The sequence below is a fragment of the Vanessa cardui genome, chromosome 25 (genome assembly GCF_905220365.1).
Source record: "Vanessa cardui chromosome 25, ilVanCard2.1, whole genome shotgun sequence".
In the NCBI taxonomy this organism is placed as follows: Eukaryota; Metazoa; Arthropoda; class Insecta; order Lepidoptera; family Nymphalidae; genus Vanessa; species Vanessa cardui.
Window position 1 is genome coordinate 4269020 of NC_061147.1, and position 26370 is coordinate 4295389.

A 26370-nucleotide genomic window follows, 5' to 3' on the forward strand; every position below is an offset into this window, starting at 1 on the left:
CCTCAGCGTTGTCCTTTTATGTATATCGTAAGGAACGATTTGAAGTCTGAAGGATGATTCATTCGGATTATCACAATCAAATGTGTGGGCTATTGTTTATAAGTATCTCTGGGTTGATCATGCAAAACAAAAATGCACATTTGCGAATCTAAATTCAATAGTCGAGGTGTACTAAAGATATAATTACATGACCCCTAATCAAAGTTTGCAGCTTACATGAAGTAATTAATGTTGTCTTTAAAACATTACGTAATATTCTGTTACGATTAAATACGCTACATAACAGCGCTTTTCACCAATAAGCCAAATTAAGACAAAATCCAGCTCCGGTTTTAATTATGTCAGTCATATATAAACTGTCAAATTTTTTTTAAGTATACATATGTAAACTTGTGTGAAAAAATGAAATTTCGCATATAGATAATTATGCTAATTATAACATGTACGTGTTCGCGTTGACAGACGCCGTTCAACACATTGTCTTATTTATGTGTTAATTCAACGTCTGCGCGTAAATAAGCTCGCATTATAGAGGCACGAACAGATTTAGGTTAATTAGTGACTATTTCTGTTCCGACGCCCGACTGGATACGATGTGTGATTTCTGTATGATTTGCTTCTATTGTTTCATTATTATTTGTCTTCGTTAATGATCCATTGTTAAAATTTTAAGCTGCAGGTAAATTCGCTACTGTCACATACATAGTAAGTCTTCTGTAGAAAGTAAAACTTTCGCCGGCTTGATTTTTCAAATTTTAAATTATTCGGTTCCGCGGAGACATTGTGATCTTATTGCGTTCAATTTTCATTTTTGTCGTCATCGTATATAACTTCCAGACACTTGCAATTTTTAAACTTTTATCAATATTATTGTTATATTAAATTTTGTACGGACCATTATTAAATATTAGATTTATAAATAATCTTGTACGTTTTATTATTGATTTGCTAATCTGATACGCTTCTTTACGAAGATACAGGAACTTACAGCTTTTGTCAGTGTCTAATTTATAGCGTTCCATTTTTATATTTAAAAAAAAAAACAAGTTTTTTTTTTTAATATAAAAATGCATACATAAAAAACAAGTTTTTTTTTTTTAATGTTGCCTATTTTCGTAATCCAATACAATACAATTCGTGAACTTAATGTACTGGTCAATACGCGTATTACGCGTTGACCAGAGCCTTTAGCAACTTCCCCGTTAACTGTTATGCAAAATTGACCAACTTGCATCATAACAATAGACAATTCGGTCTCTTTATGTGTAATACCTCGTTCTCAGTAACGTCAGCTTCACACGACTGTTACGTGTATTACAGTATGATGGTTTATGTGCCCCTGTATCGAGAGAAGACAATGGCGTCGTGGAAATGTATTGTGTGAAAGGGTCACTACGATAGCGATATCGACGATATCCATCAAAATTATTGTCATTTTCTCTAACCCTGTTATACTTTTAAAGGTCATTCCAAAAAGGATAACGGAGTTTAATGAAAATGTTAATTTCGTAACTTTGTCAAGTGAAAAGTTTTAAAACAACAGAATTTCGGAATTTTGATTATATTGAAAATAACAACGAAGTAACTTTTCCACTCCATCTAAACGTAAAGCTTGCGCTGGATTTGGGGTCAATAATAATTCAGAAGTTCGCATCGAAGCTGAACCGCATCTGTTAACTTTGGGTCTTCAATCTTGTACCGTTAAGCTTATGAGACATTTATCTGATCAAAAATTTATCTCACGAGCGTCTGGTTGCGTTATGTTGATGAATTTGAGACAGGGAATTGTCGGTAATTATCTAGTAAAGTAACAGCCTGTAAATTTCCCATTGCTGGGTTAAGGCCTCCTCTCCCATTGAGAAGAGGGTTTGGAACATATTCCACGCTGTTCCAGTGCGTGTTGGTGGAATGCACATGTGGTAGAATTTCGATGAAATTAGACACATGCAGGCTCACGATGTTTTCCTTCACCGCCGTGCACGAGATGAATTATAGACACAAATTAAGGACATGTATATAGTGGTGCTTGCCTGGGTTTACTTGAAATCATCGATTAAGATGCATGCTTTCTAACCACTGGGCCATTTAGGCTCTATTATCTAGACTTCTGTATAATTCGAGATCTCATACATTTCAGATTACGAAAAACCATATTGTAGCATGCTACAAAATTAGTAATTCATTGTTTAATTCAAATTACAAACGACATATTGATGTTGTATATTCATCAACTCGTGTTATGACAGTCATGGAGTTCCCCGAATCATTAATTCATTAGTAGTTCAATGTCATTCATCGTTGTACATGTTACTAATCGCTGTATTGTGTTAACTTATTAGTATGCTCATACTGTATCGGATGGCTGTGGTGCGTGTAGTTTTGGCTGAAGTTAATAGGTTTAATGCAATGAGAGGATGGGCACAGGCTTTGGTAATTAATCGGATAGGATTGGTGCCTTTGTTATTTTGGAAATATCCTCAATCTAGAATATTCCAGAATAGTTCGCTGGTTCTATAGGAATAGAATATTGAAATTGGTTCATGAATGTGTGTGCGATTTTTTTTTATGTTGCTTAGTACTATCTATGGTTAGTGCTTTCTTAAGGATAACACTGGTGAAAGTAAATAAGAAGTCAAGCAACAATTCATTACGAAATGTATGTAGTAAATGTTTGCCCTATACAGTATGCCCTTTGCTTTGAATGATTTTTAGAGATTTCAGACTTAGACGAATGAAAAGTCGCTTGACATAATTTATTATATCTTTTCGAAATTCGTCTTAATTGTATTGTTATTCGTGAATTGAAAGTAAAGTACTAAATCCGAATAAAGGCAATGATCGAATGAAACTAAATATTTTGCGAAATGTAATGCTTTGTAATTGTTCGTGTTTTATATAACGTGTTCGTTTTGAAACGAATTTGCTCCGTCATCGTTATTGAACTTAGCAAATACTGTGTTAATTTGTACCGTGTATATATCAATTATTTACTCATTTGTTTTATCGGTTGTTATGTTATTATATGTTTTTCCTATAATAATTTTTAAAACAACTGACTTAATAAAAGTTGATCCTGTAATATTTGGCCAAGGTTCAGCTAGTTTATCTGTTGATGGGAAATTTACAGGTTGTTGTTGTTAATAACCTGTAAATTTCCCACTGCTGGGCTAAGGCCTCCTCCACCTTTGAGGAGAAGGTGTGGATCGTAATCAATAACGCTGTTCTAATGCTGGTTGGTGGAAAACACATGTGGCAGAATTTCTATGTAATAAGACACATGCAGGTTTTGTGTTTGATGTTTTCCTTCACCGTCGAGCACGAGATGAATTATTATAAATACAAATTAAGCACATGAAAATTCAGTGGTGCTTACCTGGGTTTGATCCCGCAATCATCAGCTAAGATGCACGCGTTCTAACCACTGGGCCATCTCGGCTTTTCTTCGGTTTTCATCGTTAAATGTAAATTTATTGAGGCAACTACTAGATACATCCATGATGGGGAAGCAGGTGTGCCAGGCGACGGTTGACTGTTAATGTTATGAGGATCACCCTCTTGTTACTATTAACTATTATGCTATAAAAGATAAAATTATTTATGACTACGATACTAAAGCTGATTTACATGAAGCAATAAATAAGATTGATCTTTCCAAATAAAACATTCATTTGTTTGTTTGAAATAGCTTATTAAGGATCGAAATAATCAGATTTGAACTATTTGTCTTCGAGTTGGACATCCCCATATTAAAGATTTTTATAGACTACATAATGTCACATTACGAACCTCGTGAGTTTAAAACAGATAAATTATATGGAACAGCAAGAAAAGTATATAAGTTAGGTTAAGCTAGTAGTATATAGTAGATTGGCAAGAAATATATTTATCGTAAATGAATATACCAGGTGTTATAGTTCCTACTGTAATCGTATTTGCGATATTTACTTCTGTGTTATGGCATGTGTACGTGATATTAGCTAACTATTACATTGTTTCGTCCTCCACGTGTCGTAAAACGTTTAACACGTTCAATTACGGCACTTTTTTTTTCATTCGTCACTAATCTTTATTACCATGCAAATGGTCTATATTTACGCTAATATCCAGCACGTTTTCTCTGCGCGTGCGCAACACGATGCGTGTCGCGCGTAACATGCGTGGAACGATCTGCTCTGATTGTAGCTTTCTTATCCCCGGGGTAGGTGTATGGGTGACATTTAAATTAGGTCCGAACGTATATTCATAACGGGTATAGTAATTATGTTTGCTTATTTTCAATGGAAAATAAATAAATGTTTCGAAGTAATCATTCTTTGGTTGAGTGTAAAATTTCAAGGTGATTTGAGAGCAACGGGTCCTGTGTGTAACGATTATGTAACTCCTCGCGCGCAATAATATATTACTGTCAGCTATACTGAGTTATTATTCATTTCAAGTTAGTACGACACACATTAAAGGTAGGTAGTAGATTGTTTGTTTTAATTTAGTATATGAACCTAAAGGCTTAAAACAAGACAAATTTTTGATCGCAAAAGCATTTATGAAGATAAATTCCCAACATTTCTTTGTTCGTGATCGTTACGTTCTCTCCGTTCATTTATCATATATAATCAAGCTCTACATATAATTGAATTTAATTAATCCAATTGGTATCAACGTTCGCGTAATAACATAAAAAGCTGAATTCCCAACGACGCGTTCCGTATATAACAATTCGAAAGTGAACGGTACGCGTCCTATCGCCCTCATGCCGTCTGTATTCACCTGTCAGAAGCGATTGCCATCCTCTGCCTTTGTTATCACTGTACGTTTTGTAATACCTATTTCGCCTTTTCGAGACAGACCAAATGGTACTGATATGGGAAATGAAATGTGTAGAATTACTCTGTTATTATTGATTATGTGTCGTTACGCCCAAATGGTTGGAATAAGTGAAACTCAAACTCAAAATGCTTTATTCAATTTAGAAGCATTACACTTTCTTATTGATTGTCAAATTAAATACTACCACTGGTGCGGAGAAGAAAAAATGTAACAGCTTGTAAATTTCCCACTTTTGGGATCTTCTTCCATCTCCATCTCTTCTTCCATTAAGGAGAGGGCTTGGAACATATTCCACCACGCTGTTCCAATGCGAGTAGGTGGAATGCACATGTGACAGAATTTCGATGAAATTAGACACATGTAGGTTTCCTCACGATGTTTTTCTTCACCGCCGAGCACGAGATGAACTATAAACACAAATTAAGTACATATATAGTGTTGCTTGCCTGGGTTTGAACCCGCAATCATCGGTTAAGATGCACGCGTTCTAACCACTGGGCCATCTCAGAAAATACACTGAGAAAAAAACTCAGTGAGTTTTCGTGCGCCTATTTCGTGTTTATAATTCATGCTTCACAACTGTGAAGGAAAGCTTGAAGAATCCAACATGTGTCAGATGAAAATCTGCCTAAATAACTAATATTGGAGCATCGTGTAAACTCCAAATTCTCTCAGGGGAAAACGAGGCGTTTGCAAAACAGTGGAACATTTGTAATTATTTTGATTAATTTGTATTTAATTCAACTGCTAATTTACCAACGATACAATGAAAAGATTTAAGATTAATCTTAATGTGTCTAACAGGTGTTCGGCTCAGAGCGATCTCGATAGCGATAGTGTGAAACAATAGAATTATGTATGCTCGCCTCTAAGCCGCTCGAGTTCAACTGTCAGTTATCAGAATCAACACGATGTTGCCATAATAACTTGCTTGATTTAGAGATTCTCATATCTTGGTCATCAGAACATTGTCATCTTAAACGATCAATGAGCCGGTAAAATCTAGCCAGCTCACAAGACCTATAGATGATGTATCGTGCAGGAAACAAATAATTGTATGTGATTAAGGCATACATAATTACATGCCGTTTGTTCTTGAAGGACTTAGGAATTGAACAGGTGGTTTTAAAACGAATCTATCTAAAATTAGTAATGTGTTTATATTCGTAAGAGACTACTTGGGTATATTTTGATTTAGTTTTAACTTTTAATAGACAAGCTACTCTTTTCAAACAGAATTGCCATTTTTAGCATGAATATAGAGCGGAATTGGTATTTTATTTTCGAAATACATGTATTATCTACTAACGTTGCTTTGTTCGCTGTGGGGGGGGGGGTCGTGTCTATAAAGTCGTACATATATTAAGTCAGTCTATAAACTATGTCAACTCCCTTCTAATAGAGTCTAGTCGTTATTGTGTGATTTAGTAACGTTCAAACGTAAGAAGCATTCACATTTATTTAATACTAGTAGTAGACAGCGGCTTCGCTCGCTTTTTAGGATGTTGGTTGTCATATGCTAGGTAGCAAAAAATAGCTTTTTTTTTTTTTGGAGTTCAAGTTCAAAGAGTTTGCTTCATACAAAATTTCATGAAATACGGTTCAGCGCTTTGGCCGTGAAAGAGCGTCAGTCACACAGCATAGTTGCTTTAACATTTATAATATTAGTATACATTAATAGCATTCTTCAACTCAAAACATTGAGTAAATTTAATTATTATATTATTTCTGACTACTACATTTATTGAGATCATGGCCCAATGGTCCGAATCAAACGCGACCTTTGCGTGGGATCGAAAAAAAAATTGTGCATAATAATTTAAATAGGCCGATAGTGAAAAATATGTCAAGATACTAAGCAGGAAAGTCGTTATAAACATTAATTATTTATTGATGACGGTTACATTTAAGTTGATAGTGTTATCGACTTTTTTATTCTAAGTGTTATTTAATGTGGATAAACAGTCGTTTATTGCGATGTTACATTAATCAATTGTTTTGTAGTGTTCTGACTCGGAGTAGGTAATCGATGGAAATCTCTTGAGCAGTTCTATCTGTTAGCAAAACAAATTCTTTATGTCGTTGATAAAAATCACTTCGCACAGCGAAAATTTTGACTGAACGTCAAGATGGTTCGAAATTCAAAATTCGAAAATCGCGGGAAACTAAACGCCACGTCAAGAATGACATTGTTCGGTTAAATCACAGATTATGTCAATTGTTTAGTTTTTCAGTAAAGTTAATAATTTAAGAGAATTTATTTCAATGGATTTTGCTATTGTGATTTATATTCACACGAGAAACTTTAGTCCCACGTACAGCTTTGTGTTTATAAATCCTATATAATCCATATCGGGTTAGTTTATCACTTTGAGATTTAATATATATATCTCGTGTGACGTCACAAAACAAACGATACGACTTCGTTATCTTGGTGTGTGTGACAGCACCCTTTGATACTCGCCAAACGTCATACTATTGTACTAGTGTGCGTTAGTTATTGGCCAACTGCTGGCCACTATTACTTCGATGCATCCTCAGCCTGGCACTCTACCTAAACAAATAAATAATAAAAGTGAATTAGATTTTTGTAACTCTGTTATACCGCGAAACCGAGAGTCATGTTTTTTGTTTTGGAAATATGTAGGCCTTATAGTTTAGGCCTTAGTACAGGAGTTTTAAACAACAAAGTTTTTAAATTATTTTAATTTTCGAATACAAATATTGTCTCTAGAGATCGGCAATAACCTTTACGTGTAATTTTATTTATATTACGAAAATAACTTCATTAATTATTGTTTATTTTAAGTGTGTAACGTAAAATGTACTTTATTGATATTGGAATTATAAATCTTATTTCCCTGAGTGGATAAAATGAAAAGGTTATCCGTTATTCGGTTTTATGTTCTATTTATATGGTTATTAAGTTTACTTTTCCATGGCCTTGGTTAGTGTAAGGCAGCGACATCTCCGGCCAGTACTGGCGACTGGCGCGTTCGATTACGTTTGTTCCAAGATATAAACAAAACGCGTTTAACTGATAAGCTTGAATTTTTGTAAATAAAAAAGAGACTTAAAATTATTATAATATTTAACCTTTAGTATTGTGGAATAATTTTGATATTGCAGTTTATTGCTTAATTTCGTTATTACATTTCATACGGTAGTCTTTTTTAAGCACCTACATAATAATTAATGAAAATTACAATCTGAAATGAGCAATTTAACGACGATATAAATACTCAGGAATTGTAAATTTTTATGTTCGAATTGTCTTTTATTGTTTTTATTAAAATTGTGAAAACATTTAAGAGAGATATTTTTCCCTAAATGCAACTCTTATTTAAATGTTCACAATATATAGCTTATTTCAAATAAATCAATAATGGAGTTTGTATGTTTCTCTGCTTGTTACCTCATCGCGACTGAACTACTGATAACATTGAAATAGCGTGGGACCTACGGTTTACAGAATTTGCGGTCGGAATCGCAGAAAGCAGCTACTAAATTCAAAATAAACATAAAATATGAATAAAACCTACTGAAATTTTTCAAAGTAAAATCGAAAAAGCATATTTTTATCTGCTCATAACCAGTTGTATCCGGTTATAACTTAGACAGGATTTAGATAAAACCTTGGTTAATTGAGAAGGTCGTTTATAGACCTTTGGAATTGATCTTTGCTTGCAGAATACGCTTACTACGCGAATACACTTACTATTACTATAGTATTGTATATTTATAGAATCAGCGAAATTCTGTCCCCAAATTCCTCCTCTTATTAAAATCAAAATCTGTTTTTTTCAAGTAGGCTTATGCAAACATTTTTGAAACGTCATTTAACAAACTATATTAGGTAAGTAAAGTTACTCTCGGTTCGGAATGTAGTGTCCATCGAAAAGAAAGGGCAAGGAACTCAGTTGTTACTCGTTTTCATTTCATCTTGATTTTAATAGTGTTACGTAATAGGGATTTTTAGGTATATTTTTTCCTTCATTGCCGAGTACGAAATGAAACAATCTAATATTAAGCGCGGGAAAAGTCCTGTTCGAACACGCAGTAACAGGTCAAGACTCGCGTCTTCTAAGCGTCTGGACCAATAAATTGTAAAAGACATTTGAAGCATGTTCCTTTATTTTTTAACCGACTTCAAAAAAAGGAGGAGGTTCTCAATTCGTCGGGGCCTTTTTTTTTTTTTTTTGGTATTTTCGTGTTTATAGTTTATATAGGTATATTTAAACAATGTGTCAACGTGAATGAAATTTAAAAAAGGAACAATTATTTTAATGATTATGTACAGTCTTCTTCGCCTTGGTATTACATACTTCCCCCTTTTCACACATCGCAGGAACAATTAATTGTATAGTACATGAACTCTTTACTAAACGGTCGCTACTTACATAGATATTCAAAGAATTTCCATCTCTTTCTAATGAATGCTATCATTAAGGATAGCAAGTTTATATAGTCTTGTAAAATGTCAGTAGTTTGGTGTCTGCATTTGTGTATGATATTATCACCGTTAGTGTAAACCTTGCGGCCTTAAGTTGTAAATGCAAATATATGGTCAATTAACAGATCTACTGACCTATAACTTACATATCGATTGACGAATTTCGTTCGTAGAAAACTTTAAAATGTATAGAAGTGGCATATCTGTTTAAGACAAAAATTATAGACATCAGTTCGATTTGAATAAAATAGATAGTTTTTGGAACGTAGATTGTAAGAAATATTAACAATTCCTTACTAGTTTTGTCCTTTGTATCTGTAGTTACACTGACTCACTCACCCAATATACTGGAACACAATATTGTTATGTGGTGTCCACTCAGATGGAATTGGACAAAGCTATACCACCAAGTATTTTTTTCTATATGTTCATCTGTTTAATTTGCTTTATAACTGTTATATTGAAAAATATTGTGTGGAAACCTACATGTATTAGAAAAACCAGGTCTTGTGATCAGGACGTCTGTCACCAGTGACCAGAAGATCTAATTCAGCTTTGAAATATTTACAAGCATTGATATACAACATATCTTGGGATATATTCGAACTCTTTTTATCTCGATTGTATCAATTTTTGGTTGCAAGTTGTCAGTTTTATGTTTCCGTAACGACTACCGCATATCTCTTAATGTCAAGTTTCTAATTAATATTTACTTTTAAATGGTCCACAGATATTTAATACAAAGTAATCGAAACCGTCGTGTGAATGATGACATTGAAAGATTATCTCGCTGAGAAATATTACACCATTTATACTGTCCCAGAATTTTTATTAATGTCATCTGTGTCTGAAATGAATTCAGTTCTATGACGTTTCTTTTTTTTTTAACGTAGACGCTTTTGTCCGGCTTAGGTATAGTTCTTGTGAATCTGTGACACGAATGATTTTTTAATTAATTATTTTTTGTAATCTTGGAACAATCTCTGCCTTTTGTTGTTGTTGATCCAATATTGAGCCATATTTATGTTGTAAAGTAAAACGAATCAATAATAGTAAATATTATCTGCTTGAAAATATTAGTTATGCCTCCAAAATTTCAAAAAGTCCCGCCATTTTTCTGTCAAGAACTTATAGGGAAAATCTCTTTTAATGATGATAAAAGTCAATAACTTTTTGTTTTATACTATATGGATGTATGACAGCAATGACATCATTCGCTATATGCTCTAAGGTGACATAATAACGAAGTGGCTTGAACAAATATGGTGAGCGTTTATGCCTTAGAAATAAAGCTGTTCGTAAATCCATAATGGTTGGTCGTATAAGATTCGTAATCAGTGTCCCATAATAACATAAAATTTGCTACCGTTATTTATATTTGGAATAGGATGTGTTCTATAAGAATTATCTTTAAATTTTTGTGACTTGTGTTGATTGTTTACGTTGAAATAATAAATTTAATACATTTCTCCTAACTTCAATTAGCTTATGAGAGTTTTCGTTTTGAAAAATCAAAAATATATATCAACAAATTATTGTGTTATCCCAGCTTGATTTGACTTATGAAAATAATCTGTATATTTTCGTAAAAATGGATCCTTAATAAGACAAATCATCAGCATATATTATCACGTTAGTCTCGAAGCAAATGATTTGTAATCTCATTCAAATCTCGTCCCGTTTTCAGTTCAAGTATTGTTTTGCGGACTGACGTTGTCATAACAATGATCTTTGATTCCGCATATCGTTACCAAGTCGGTCAGTATATCCAACCAGTCACGGATATGTCATACAAATGATCTCGATGATTGATGGCTTCGCCTTCTTGATATCAGTATTTATATGGTAATGTAAATCTGATGTGTTCAGCTTAGCCATTGTACTTTCTTTCTCTATTATTGCTTGAATTACTTATAATAACATCGCTTTCATGTTTCATGTGATTGTTTTTCTTTGTAACTTTTGAATTATACTCTTTTCAAATATAACTTTTTAAATAGTGAACGATCTTGTTCTATTTTTTTTTTCTTATCGGACCTCTTTTGTTTCTCAACAGCGATCATCGATACTTGAAGTTTTCTTACGTCTTCTAAAGTTCAATAATGGTCTGAAATCAAATAATCGTTTGCTTTAATCTAGTTATCGGTGATTAATATAATCGCCGTGTTAACTCCCTTTGACATTACTCTATCAACAGTGTATTGGTCATTTATGTTAATTGCGTTACAGTAATATATATTATGACCTCGTCGCTAAGCATTCAGATAGATGGAAATCTGATCATTTGTATGTTTCTCAGTAAATGTGCTTTAAAATTAATTAAAACTACTTTTGGTTCTATAATTGCCGCTATTTGATTAAGAGCAAAGTCGTTTTGAATTATGCCTCAATTAATTTGCTCTTTCTAGTTCCGTAAACGCTATTGGACTTAAGTTTAATGTAATTGTGAAATGTGTACAGATAAAAAAAGTGTGCGGTTCAAATTTGAAAAATTAAGTGCCTTAAATTTACAATGATACATTACTGAATTTAAAAGAAGTGGAACAAATCGGTGGTTGAATTAATTATTAATAGTTCAAAGTGGCGAAGTCGGAGTCTCGTGTTGTGTTAGTGGGTGAAGGTGACAGCGATGGATGCTGTTGTCCTGGCATGAGGATCAGTGATATCGGTGGAGTTCTCCTTGAAGCTGCAAAGCTAACAAGGTCCTGGTTCTGTCAAAGGCCTGATTACGGGTAAGTGTGTTGATGTGATATGACATGCGCTTTGGTTTTCAATGTTGAATGTTTCCTATTTTAAATAAAGGCATATATTTATAATATAAATACATAATATATCATTTGTAAATGATTTTTTAGAATATTTAGTAATTTTTGATAAATATTCAAATTTTAATAACTAAGCAGTTTAGGTAATATTAAAAGATATAACGTAATCCAAGTAGGTTTTTTAAGAGCACTTGAGTCGTTATTTTACAAACTATATTAAGTGAAGCTATGACCAATTCGGAATATAGATTCTACCTAGAAGAAACTGAGTAGTTACAATTTGAAATACATTCATGTTAGTTAAATACACATATGTATGTATAAAATATATCCTGCGCGCAAAGTTAACAAGCATACAAGGTAACAAGTATATAAGGAAAGTTACCTACGTTTTGTGTTTCTTTTTTAACAAAAAAAAACAACGTAATAGCATTTTCATCGATTGTATTGTAACTGTTCGAACACTGAAATTGCCAACTTCGATTAAAACACACACAGTAACTCAATCTACGAAATCCGATTGAAAAAAATATACATCCAACAAAGTTGTAGGGAAGCAATTCGCTTTCATCCACTAGAATGAAATCGTTAAAAACGAAAGCCGCAACCCATTTCGAACCAGCCAATCTCACTCTCACAAACCTTGCCCATTTTAATAACCGACTATTTTTTCTACTGAAACTAGGTCGTTCCTGCACCGAGCGGGTGCATTCATCCGTATTAATCAAGTCTGTGCAACTGAATAGAGGCCCACCCCCACCATTAACAATGGAAGGGATGTCTCGCTCCATTTGACAAATAAACTGCACTCGCGATACTCAGCAAGTGCCCTAAATAGGTCGGAGTGATGAACTTTCGGAAAGTTTGTTGATCCTTACAGAATCACTAGCGAAATCTTTTTTAAAAGTACACGGTTGCATACATCGTTCCTTGTGCTATGCAGTATTCGTTACTTTAAAAAAAAAGTTGAGCAATAGCGTTTCGGTTTGTGTTTTCATTTTCGGCTGAGATCTCATTTCATTTAGAGAAATCTTTGACTATATTCCATCTAAAGGAATATTTCTCCTCATCGCTATCACCCAAATAATTTCAAGCACAAATTTCCGATAACATTAAAATGTTCTAACCATTGTGCAATCACGGGGGACTCTATAAAACTGATTTATATTTTTATTCGTGCAAGTTTTTAAGGTTTAAAATTTTAATGTTTCAGTATTTTAATGAAACATCCCCAACCTGACCTAAAATCGTTTTAATTGCGGCCGCCTCGTGGAAAAACCGAATTCAAATTTATATTTATATGCTAGGATATTCTAAGTTACAATTTACAGTTGTTAAGGCTTAACTGTTTTTGTTTCATTTGTAATTATATTTCTATATAGAATCTAAATAGTCTACAGATATAATACGATTAATTATTTATTACTTTTTTAATATGAATGAATGATTATTTTGTGTTCATCATTCTAGCAGGATTTAATTTAGCCAGACGAAAATCTAGCCCATGTGTATTACTAAAATGTTAGAAATATTCTTCTCTTAAAATGAGGATCTAAATATCACGTTTTTAAACCGTACTTAGTAACTAGAGCACTGTGTTTAACTACATTTACATTTCGTATGATCTATTATAAATGTTTTGCGCATTTTAAAGTTTTATTTACATGAGAATTATGAAAATTACGTCTTTTTTAAATATATTAAAAGATGATTAAATAATAGATAATTTATAAATCTTGACCGCGTCAAATGGTGGTAAGAATGCTAGCATCATTTTTAACTGATATAGCTTAATGTAAAATATTGTTAATGATCTATTGGATGTTAGTAAGAGTGTTAATAATATTTGGACTGTTTGGCGAAATTACTTATCCGAATTTTACAAGGCCCCTTTGAGTCCAACTCTCGTGCTAAAAATAATGCTGCAGAGCTTAACCGTAGCATCGAATTTTCAACGTTAGGCATACCGCAAGGTTCTATTTTGGCTCCTCTCCAACAAACATAAGTGTGTTACATATTAATTGGCAAGCTCTATAGCGAGGGCGAGTGAGTTGCAAAAAGTCATTGTTAACAGTGATTTTAATTTAACATTAGAGAACTAACAAGCCAATTGTGTAAAAGCGATTAGTCGAGCTCTCCGGTCGAGTACGGCGCGGTAATTAAGCATTTGATTGTAGATTAGATCTAATTGGTTAATATTTCTTACAGCGTCTTGTTTATGGACGGTGATTTCTTCAATTTTTTTGTACGTATAGTATGTTATATAGGAAAATTTGATGGGCCGCCTGACCTAAAAAAAGTGCTCTCATCTTGCCTGTAATTACACGAAGTATAATAATATTTGTGCCAATATTGGGGCTTCTTTACTTGTAAATACAGCTAGTGCATATAACGTATTGTCTAACAGTAATGCCACATCGAAAATAAATATATTTATTAATAATATAAATAACAACAATAAATCGCAAACAGTATTACATAATAAATTATACAACGAAAAATATAACACAATATGCTTCTATAATATTTATACTGTATAAATATTCTATCTTTAATAATAATTATGACGACGGAAGAGTTACTAAATATTATGCAAACAGCGAAATACACTAATAAAAGACAATTAACATAGAAACAAATGTATAATTTAAATCATATTAACGCCACATTATCATATAAAAGCTAATATATGCTGAACCGCATTCATTTGATCTTCTAAGTAAACGTAAATACCTAGTATGCAAATACAGATCGAAACGGTAAATGGGTATGAGGGAAATCTCTGTAACATTACCACGGATTATATCTGAGATTATTCGAAAGTTATACAGTTACCTCCCGTTTGATAAATAAACTCAATGCTTTCAACTCTGAGAACTGATTAAAGGAAGACTTATCGCCGTTTTAATCGAAAATCGTAAATGTTTCGAATGTCCTAGATAAACAATTCGGTTCGGTAAATATTTTTAATGATTTTATTCCAAAAATGTAATGATGTTAAATCAAAAATCTTTATTTAATATAAAACAATAACACATTATATGTCGAGATAGAAAACGAATTACCGGTTCCGAAAGACAATCCTAAGACACGAGAAGAACCGGCATATAAATACATATATAATTGTATTGAAAGGGAATAACTACTGACTTTCTTGCCGCTTCTTCTCGGTAGAATCTACTTTCTGAACTACTGGTAGCTTCACTTAATATAATTGTTTAATGACGATTGAAAAGTGGTCGTAAAAGCCTACTTGCATAAAGTTTATTTTGATTTTGGCGAAAGAAAGGATAGTCTAAATAAAAAATAAACAGCATAGTATATATAAGGCTATAGTCCCGAAGTGTTACGTTCAAACTTGGGGTCAGAACATTAAAAAGTGATTGTGTTTTTCAGTTTAGTGATTCCCAATATCAGCTCGAAGTTTCAAAGTTAGCGGTGTTTACGCTCCTACTGTTTACATCTGAATGAATATTTAATCGATCAAGCGAGTTCGTTGTAGTTTGTAAGGCTTCTTTTTTATTTATGTTTATAGAATAATTAGGTTTTACCGAAAAATATAACCATTGTTGAGTTAATGTGTATCCTACAATGGTCTATTAAAAAGACCATTAATGATGGTCCATTAAAATACCGTCTTAATCAAAACAAATATTAGAACTGCTAAACTTTGTCCATCTGTGTGTCCGTCTTTTGCTAGTTCACGAATCGAATTTGATGAAATTTAATTTAAATTTGACGAAATTGACTAAACTCTAAAAAGCGGGCGAAGCCACGGCTTACAACTAGTTTGAATAAAAATAATGCTTTCATGATGAATTGTTTGGAACATATTTTCGTTGAAACAAAGCGAAATCGGAAAACAACGAAATATTTCAACGCCATACTTTAGCAAATATTTTCATTGTAAATTCCCGCATGTATTTGATGTAAATTTTGTTGTGTCATTGAAATATAAATTTTACTTTGATTTATACATACGAATGACATGTGAATGTTGAAGATCCCAGTTTTTAATCGGACGAGTACCTCTGAATTATCATATTGTCAGTGGAAAGGAAGACAAGCTATAGCGCCAAAATGATACTTTTGGAAAATGAAATTTAAAGCTAAGTCAGTAAACATCATTTCCTTAAAGTACAATTTTGGCGCTTTAGCCTTTCTTCCTTTGTACTGTTGTGTTTATTGCGAATTTTATAATTCACCTCATGCTCGGTTAAAGAAAATATCGTAAGAAAAGTTGAAATTCTATCACATGTGTACCAAATATTATTAAAAAAGGTTCAAATATTTTCATTAAGATAGCTCTTTCACGATAACATCGCGTGAAAGAGCTATCTTAATGAAAATCTTAACTTAAATTTTGTCTAGTATATGTTGATTTTGTCCTTGACCTATATATATGTTACGTATATCATTGCTAACTGTTAAGGGGTGCCTGAAAGAGACAGTTATAATAGGTTTATGGGTTCACTTCGAACGAAAATCTTAGCGAATATTATAAAAGCGTAAGTGAATTGATTTATTTGTTTGTTTGTTACGTTTTTATGTCCAAACGACTCAACTCATAATCGTAAAACTTTTCATACATTTTTCAAAGGACTTAGTACCTTTCTTCTTTCCCTTTTTTAAAAAGCGAGTGTTATTAGTTCTACATCAGCTTTCATCGTAATTCAGTAATGCTTGATGTCTTTGAGATTTATGCCGCTAGATGTTGCCGTGCTCGTGTTTTAGGGATTGGTTTATAGGTTGGCGGACGAGCATATGGGCCACCTGATGGTAAGTGCAGTAAGTAAGTGAAATTACGCCATAAGTGAAGTAAGTAAGTGAAATTACGCCAAAGGATTTGATGCGTTTTTTTTAATAGATTGAGTGATTCGAGAGGTTTTGTATATAGTACATGGACAATAAGAGAGCGGAGATGGCCAGTGGTTCGAACACGTGCATCTTAACCGATGATTTCGGGTTCAAACTCGGGCAAGCACCACTATATATATATATGTGTGTTCTGAATTTGTGTTTATAATTCATCTCAACTCGGCGGTGAAGGAAAATATCGTGAGGAAACCTGCATGTGTCTAATTTCGCTGAAATCCTACCACATGTGCATTCCAACAACCCGCATTGGAACAGCGTGGTGTAATATGTTCCAAACACTCTCCTTAATGGGAGTGGAGGCCTTAGCCCAGCAGTGGGAAATTTTCAGGCTGTTACTTTACTACATGGACAATATAATAAAGAAGCATTGATAATTTAGACATTGTCTACTATATTTAGTATAATTAGCACCCGTGCGAAGCCGGGTCGGGTCGCTAGGTAATTAATAAGCCATTATGGATTAATTATATTTCGATTTTGTTTACGTTGTTAAACAAAGAAGAATCGAGTTCCTACAAAACATCGTAAAACTTTTCATACATTTTTCAAAGGACTTAGTACCTTTCTTCTTTCCCTTTTTTAAAAAGCGAGTGTTATTAGTTCTACATCAGCTTTCATCGTAATTCAGTAATGCTTGATGTCTTTGAGATTTATGCCGCTAGATGTTGCCGTGCTCGTGTTTTAGGGATTGGTTTATAGGTTGGCGGACGAGCATATGGGCCACCTGATGGTAAGTGGTCACCATCACACATAGGCAATGACGCTGTAAAAAAATACTAACTATTCCTTACATCGTCAATGTGCCACCAACCTTGGGAACTAAGATGTTATGTCCGTTGTGCCTGTAGTTACCCTGGCTCACTCACCCTTCAAACCAGAACACAAGAATACTGAGTACTGTTATTTGGCGGTAGAATAACTGATGAGTGGGTGGTACCTACCCAGAGGGGCTTGCACAAAGCCCTACCACTAAGTTGTCATGTGTTAGGCATAAAAAAAGCCTGATTCCTTCCTTGAAATTCGAGTTTGCTTGATAACAACATTTCACCAAATTCGGTTCATTGGTTTGGTTGCGGACAGACAGATCTATTTTCACATTTATAATATTGGTATGGAAGTATAGATTGTGTGTATGCTTCTTCTCACTATATGTCTCTATATGTACATGACATATATATATTAATGAACGTTACTGTAAATTCAATGCAATAGAATTCGCATTTAACTTGTATACCAATTCAGCTTTCCAGTTTTTGGTATGCTAGGTCGAACTTCACGTGGGCGGCCGTTGCACGTGTATTGGAAGGCCACCTACCTATATTCGGTGAACTATTTCATTATGACGGTTTGAATTCGTAACGTAACTGTAATTAACTGAACTGAAATTTCATAACGAGTTTACTGCTAATGCTCGGTCTAGACCTTTGCTGTTTTTTTAATAACATAACATTACTAAAATGGACCAGTGGTTAGAACGTGTGCATTTTAACCGATGATTGAGGGTTCAGACCCAGGCAAGCAACAATGAATAATTATGTGCTTCATTTGTGTTTATAATGCATCTCGTGCTCGGCGGTGAAGGAAAACATCGTGTGGAAAACTGCATGTGTCTAATTTCACAGAAATTCTGCCACAATATAATATGCTCTAACCCTGCTCCTCACAGGGAGAAGGCCTTATCCCAGCAGTGGGAAATTTACAGGCTGTTGATTGATTGATTGAACGTAACTAGAACATATATCTTTTTGTATCTTGAAGTGTAACTGTGGATCAGGCGTTCTAATCCGGGTGAGCACAACTGATATTACACGTGGAGATTAATCTTGTCTATCGGTTAGGGAAATCATCGCTGGGTCAGTTGATGTAATTCAGCATCAAGTCGGAGTGGATTTGCTTGGTAGATTAACCATTTCATTAACAAGGGAGGCGAATTTAACCTGACAGTGGTTTTGTGTTTCAAAAGTCACGTATGAGTCGCCACTCACACATATGTATGGTAGATATGATTTAGTATCATCATTACATAGTACAAAACAAAGTCTTTTAACTGACTTCAAAAAGGAGGAGGTTATCAATTCGTCTGTATTTTTTTTTTCCTATGTATGCTTAGATCTTTGAAATTACGCCATAGATTTTGATGCGTTTTTTTTAATAGATTGAGTGATTCGAGAGGTTTTGTATATAGTACATGGACAATAAGAGAGCGGAGATGGCCAGTGGTTTGAACCCGTGCATCTTAACCGATGATTTCGGGTTCAAACTCAGGCAAGCACCACTATATATATATATATATATATATATATGTGTTCTGAATTTGTGTTTATAATTCATCTCAACTCGGCGGTGAAGGAAAACATCGTGAGGAAACCTGCATGTGTCTAATTTCGTTAAAATCCTGCCACATGTGCTTTCCACCAACACGCATTGAAACAGCGTGGTGTAATATGTTCCAAACACTCTGCTTAATGGGAGAGGAGGCCTTAGCCCAGCAGTGGGAAATTTTCAGGCTGTTACTTTACTACATGGACAATATAGTAAAGAAGCATTGATAATTTAGACATTGTCTACTATATTTTGTATCATTAGCACCCGTGCGAAGCCGGGTCGGGTCGCTAGGTAATTAATAAGCCATTATGGATTAATTATATTTCGATTTTGTTTACGTTGTTAAACAAAGAAGAATCGAGTTCCTACTATAAATGAATTATACTTATCATTTTAAACGGTTTTTGGAATTAATTATCGATTCCTTCTTTGAAGTCTCTAGAATAAGTTGGGAGCTTATGTTCATGCAAATGAACAGGGTAATTTTTTAAATTTGAATTTCAAAGGCGTAAGAACAGTTTATTAAACCTTAATTACTTACTATACCTATACACATATAATAAAATTGGAGTGTATGTTTGTAATGTTACAATAACTGCTCTTTATTAAATGCATGGTACATTAAGAAAATAACATTTTTTGCTATTTTTGTCTTTCTGTCTGTTTGTTCGGGCTTTTGCTCTGAAACAGCTGGACCGATTTTGATCGGAATTGCACTGGCAGAAAGTTGATGTAATAAGGTTTAACAAAGGCTGCAACAATAACTTTTTTGTCAAACTGAAACGAGCACGAAGTTGCGGTCACAGCTAATTAATAATAAATAGAACATTGACCGATAACAAATTTGTTAATAATAAAAAACAGCTATGATTAACAATAATAATAAAATAGAAACTTACTAAATACCGTTAAGTAACGAGTAAAGAATTATATTTGTTTAAATTTAAACTAATCTCCGTCGGGTACAATTACTATTATAAATCTATTCCTGTCCCTATTTATTATTTTGATAGTAGATTGTCATGATACTCGGTAGTATTGTGCAAACCTGTCTGGGTAGGAACATTACATATACCATCAGCAGTAGCATTGTTGTGTTCCGGTTTTGAAGGATGAGGAAGCCACTGCAACAGCAAAAATAACCATTTCTAATTAAGCCGTGTCCATAACGGTGGTGACCATTTACCACCAGGTGGCCCATTTGTCTGAACTTAAAAATATTTCATAAAAAAATATCTCATTTATGTAATTCAGGATTTCGTTATTTTGTCTAATACGTGTAATGATGCTGGCAGTTCAATTACAATGCAAGATTGCCTGCCTAATTCTGAAGCGACGTTCCGTTCTATTTCACATCTAAACACTATTGTATCTCTTAGGAGATCAGGTATTATATTATTCAAATTGTAGTCTGCGGTGGTTTTCACGAACTTTCTATGAAGTCGTGACTATCGCTTGATAATCGCAATGCTAAATATTAGTACACGATACGACTGTGTTTTCTAGACACGTTTCGTAAATATTGCTTATGATATAGTTTCACTATTCTTCTCAAATAATCATTATCATTACGTAGTATATAACAAAACTAATTAATGATAAATTATTTTCGAGACGATTTTAAAGAATACAGCATTAATCTTTACTTACCTTAAATACATTGTGCATTTAATATCTACTAAGATCAATATGGCCCTTTGAGTTTGAAGCATGTTATTTTAATAAATATTTTCGAAGATATTACAGTTTTAAAATGCACGGATATAGTGTGTTGTCTAACGAATGAAAAAACTGTGAAAGTTGTAAAACATTCTGTAGTATATGTATTATGTAGTATCAATATTGCACCCGTGCGAAGCCGGGGCGGGTCAATAGTTTAAAATATTAGATAATAAAGAGTTTCATGTAGTTATTTAATGATTTCTAAATAAAAATCTGTGTACTTTGTAACATATACTTTTTATACAATCTTTGCAGGTTTTAATGTGCAATTAAAAAAAAAAAAAACTTGCTTCTTGTGACGCTGAGTGCAAGGTACAAACTTGTTACAGAACGTTTAGTTTAAACTTGTTGTTCGAAACTGCAAGGTGAGGTTTCAGCTAAGCTAGTAAACCCTACTTTAGAAATAGGCTTTATTAACCGTTACAGAGATTTCAGCCTTAAGGCGATTGACTTTAAGAGTATATTCGCTTGAATATTCCGTCTCCAACAATAAACCTCAAGTGATAATGCCTCTCCTTATGTTTCATTACTCCCTGGTGTCGTTATGTTAGTTGAGCCAGATAAAATATGTAAGGCTCTTTCTTATCTCACCTTATCGAGCTGCAGTGCGATTCTGTATGTATTCACTTCGTATCTCACCCGTGATAGACGATAACCCACATACGGTGATACAGAATTTTTATTATAGGCAATGTCGCTTATTACCTTTTGACATTTCGCAGTTGTGTTTTGCGGCGAGTTTCGAGTTTCTTATTACAGAATACTGTACTTCACTAGCGAGAATTTCGAAATGTGACTCACATTTCATATATCGAGATTATAGAACAGATAACCACGCATAGATCCAGATATCTCGGATTGTATTGAATTATAGAATTATAACAACAAGACCAGCCTGTAAATTTCCCACTGCTGAGTTGAGGCCTCCTTTCCCTTTGAGGAGAAGGTTTGGAACATATTCTACCACGCTGTTCTAATGCGGGTTGGTGGAATACACATGTGGCAGAATTTCTATGAAATTAGACACATGCAGTTTTCTTTACCGCCAAGCACGAGGTGAATTTTAAACACAAATTAAGCACATGAATATTCAGCTTGCCTGGGTATGAACCCGCAATCCTCGGTAAATATGCACGCGAATAAGAATTAACCGTCAAAACATGGGTAGGTGCCCAAAATGTCTAGAACCATAAAGTATTATTTCTTATTGTTGTAACTATAGGGTTACGAAGTAAACAAAAATTTCACAAGTCGGTCTGTTTGCTCCGTAACCGCTGAATAGAAACGACTTAAATTTCCTACGTCAAAACATGTTTTTCTTGACGTAACCTCAAATATTATACGTGTTTACAATGTTCCACCGTGTTCTCAAGTTAACTGTTTGTTTTATCAACAATAATAAACCATGATCATAAATGAAATACGTCGGGGTTTTCTTATGTACTATTTTTAATCATGGCAATTTATAAAAGGTTATAATCGAGTTTGTAAACTTAATTTTTACACATGGTAACATTCATATTCATCCATACCTCTTAAATTGTTCAAGAGCTAATCTGAATTAATTTTGATATGGTTTAAACGTTTAATTAATGCTGAAATATGACTATTTGCTAAATGACTGTGAAATGATTAATTTATATTATAACTTGTCGCCGCCCTCGGCTTCACTCGCGTTTAGGAGTGTTCGTTGTCATATGCTAGCCAAAAAAGAGCCTATGTCCTTTCTTGGAGTTCAAGTTTGCTTCATACCCAAATTTCATCAAATTGGGTCAGAGGTTTGGTCGTGAAGAGCTACAGACAGATAATCAGACAGACATTTACTTTCACATTCATAATATCAATATAGATTAATCTTTTAAAAGAATGTCTCATGATGATACCTTCCTGTATACGATTTTTAATAGCAAGATACAACCATTCCAAAACTGACAATTTGCTTCTGAAAGTGGTTTAAAAATGGAATAGAAACAGTCGCTGAGAACTATAATTTTCTTCCTAATACAGTTTAAACGGCTAAAAAAGGATGCTCGCTCGACCGCTCGTGGTCAGTGTCAAGGAAACGCAAAGTTCTGCGTCGGTGAACGCGAATGAATGAAATAACAATTGCATACCATATTCGGCCACAGGCAGGAGCCATTAGACTCGCGATCCGGTAGATAAATTTCATGTTGCCGGCCAGTTTGTTGGCAACCTGAGCGTTAGATTAACGGCAGACGATATATCAAGCGTGTTTTGAAAATCATTCTCTGGAGACAGTTGCGATTTCAAGCCTGATTAATCACTGTTTAATTTTCATGTGACTAATTTGTATTTTTTGATTGTGTAGTATTTTCCATGTACATGTACAGCACACACAAACAAACAACATTCATAGAGGATTAACTGATATTAAACCTTCTCCTCCTCTCACCTCTTGGACATTTAGAGGCATTAATTAAGAATTCCATAATATTTCTTGTGCACAATAAGTAAGGACGAGCTTCTAGCGCCAAGTTTCCGACTCGGTAAAGTCAATAAATCCTTCTTGGGGCAAGATATCCGTTTCTATAATAAAATTCCGCAGACATTTATAACTTTTTCGTTCCATAAATTCAAATCATTTGTAAAAAATACATTGGTGAAGAATGCATATTATTCAATACAAGATTATATGGATGATAAAAAAGCATGGAGCTAATATTGTTGACTTCCTTTCTTCTTGTTGTACTTATTTAACTAACGTGACTTTGCATTTTTCAATTTTGAAAAAGAGTTTTCTACATTCCGAACCGGTGGTAGCTTCACGATTCAAAAGCCTACTTGAATAAAGTAAGTTTTGATTTTGATTTACATAATTCAATACCCATATTTTAAAAAAAAATGATGAATATTTTAATGATAAATGATTCTGTGCAAGAAATGAAGTTTTAAATGTTATTGCATGTGATCGAGTAGAACTGTTCTTGCCTTACGGTAATTTTAGTACGCTCCGACGGACATCCTACTGACATATTATCATATGTACTGTTAGGTGATAATCGCTGGTAGCTCATTAACTTTCTTCACTATGCTATTGAATTCATTAGCTTCGTAAACAGGTTAGATATTACACATGGTAACCACACACGACTTCATTATTTAAGTTTTACGTTATTCGTACTAAGATATCTTTGGTTGTAGGCACTTGGGCCATATCTTTTTAAATTATTTTTTTTTTTTAATTTAATTGAAAGCCGCATTGGTAAATGGGTTACCTGATGGTAAAGGACCACCACCACCATCACCACCGCTCATTGACATAGGCGCCGTTTCTTACACCTACAATGCACAACCAATCCTGTCCTAGTAGTAGTTATGTATCCCTTGTGCCTGATGTATATATTAGCTTACTCAGTACTGATTAGCGGTATTATAAGTAATTAATGGTTGACACCTATACAAACATGCACATAACCTACCACTAAGATATTTCGCGTCATTGTTGACCCGTTTCGGTTGGGGCCTTGTATATATGGGTACCCACCAGCATTATTATGTCAGCAAACAGCAATAGTAAATTTACTGTGTTCCAGTTTGATTATAAAGCGGACCAGTATAATTACAGACTTGAGGAGACATAATAACATTATAGATTTCGTATAACCCGGCACATTGACGATGTAACGATATCATCACATAGACATAGACCCTATTTACGAGTAGCCTTCCGTAAATATAGGTATTTCATTCATTCGTTTCGAAACATGAGCTAGTCTAAATATTTTAGGGGATAACAAGAACATGTCGAGCAACAGATGTAAATGGGTTACCCTAAATTGATAAACCTACAGACGAGCGTTAAAGTGTCAGTGTGTCGGAGATGTAACGTCGTGTGTTACAAGCGAGATGCGTGCTACAAATTATAAGTTAAACAAAACATATAGGGATATATTTCGGTAACAAAATTATTTCGTGTAACATAAAGATGAGAATTATTGTCAGAATTTAGTATTTTTTTGTTTCATATTCTGAACAAAGTTTATTAATGCTTCTGTTAAATGGTATTTAGTGTTTAAAAATCATTTGACGACCTGCGCGGTCGAGTAGTGTGTACACCAGTTTTCATGGGTACGCCACTCCGATTACCGGCCGAGTCAATGGAGAAAAAAATCATTACTTTTCTGTTTCTTTGGTCTGGGTGTTTGTAGTGCCATATAATACTTAGTTACTTCTGATTTTCAATAACACAAGTGCTTTAAGTACTTACACTGGGATCATTCAGAGTAATGTATGTGATGTTGTCCAATATTTATTTATTTATTATAGTAGTTCGTGTACTTATTCGATGTTTAAATTATATTCGAATTTATTCATTACTTGATAGTACGAATTGTTTTTCTTAATCGTAAATTTACGTAAATACGTGTATTGTTTCATTTATTCTTGGATATAAAAAACCCGACTGTAACTGGTTTTCTGGTAGTCGTAATGAAGTTTCGTGTTTCAAATTGAAATTTTATTTTTCTTTATTCAAAATAGAAGCGTAACAACACGGAAAAGACTCCTTCAAAAAAAGCCGTTTCTTTCCGAAAATATTATAATAGTATCATAGATTAAAATGTCTTAAATTTAATTCTGAAAATTTGAATCGAAACCGTATGGTCAGAATAATAATGACTATTTTCCCATAAATGTCTTTCGTCGTAGATATCTATACAATTTACAAGGAAGGCACCCAACAATCATTACCTTAATTTGAATGTTTTCTATGCACACCGACCAAACATGGAAGTAATATTATTTTGATAATAATGTTCTAATATATGTATGTGAGGCCCCATATGCGACCTTTTCAAAGTAAACTCAAATGAAGTAATTAACGTAATACGCGTAATTTATGCCATTGTCGCAACAAACCGGTATTTCCTGCTCATATCTCCTAAAGTTACGTTTTCAAGATTATAAATTCCCGGAAATTAACTTAAAAGACAATTTACGCGACATTTATTAGACTGCTTAACTTTAAATGTTTGATAGAGGTTTTAAACTACACTGTACTTAAATAAGCCTCAGTACATACCTTTTTCAATATAGTATTTATGTACCCCAAATATTTTAGTTGAATATCTATAGGAAAATAATAGTTTGTCGTTCGGATTTGCCTTGGGTTTTTTAAACTCTGATCAAAGTCAAGGTAACTATATTTTGACGTGAATCGAAAGGTCATTGGTCGGCAACAGCAATACTCGACCAATGAGCGATCAGATTGTAGTGAATTTCATTAATCTTTGACTAACGTTTTAGAAACTGGATATTACAAAATTATATACAGATAAAGATGCATAATGATATATATAAATGAAAAGCGTATATTTTTGTATTAAAACAAATACCTTATTTAAACTATTTGTACGTTGTTGTGACTCATTTGATATGAAATCA

The 26370-nt window shown here is 33.6% G+C and overlaps 1 protein-coding gene across 8 annotated transcripts in view; it reads left to right on the plus strand.

Annotated features, from left to right (window-relative positions):
- Window positions 1–26370, plus strand: part of LOC124540529 (IQ motif and SEC7 domain-containing protein 1) — a 184569-nt gene that overhangs the window by 127714 nt on the left and 30485 nt on the right. For 2 of the 8 annotated variants that reach the window (XM_047118173.1, XM_047118175.1), the window contains exon 2: window positions 11738–12009. The exons of 5 other annotated variants lie outside the window; for them this stretch is intronic. In XM_047118173.1, the coding sequence (XP_046974129.1) occupies window positions 11927–12009 (83 nt within the window). In that variant the 5' untranslated portion in view covers window positions 11738–11926. Of the gene's footprint in view, window positions 1–11685; window positions 12010–26370 lie in introns of all 8 variants that reach the window. One more of the 8 variants, XM_047118174.1, reaches the window with a different exon arrangement.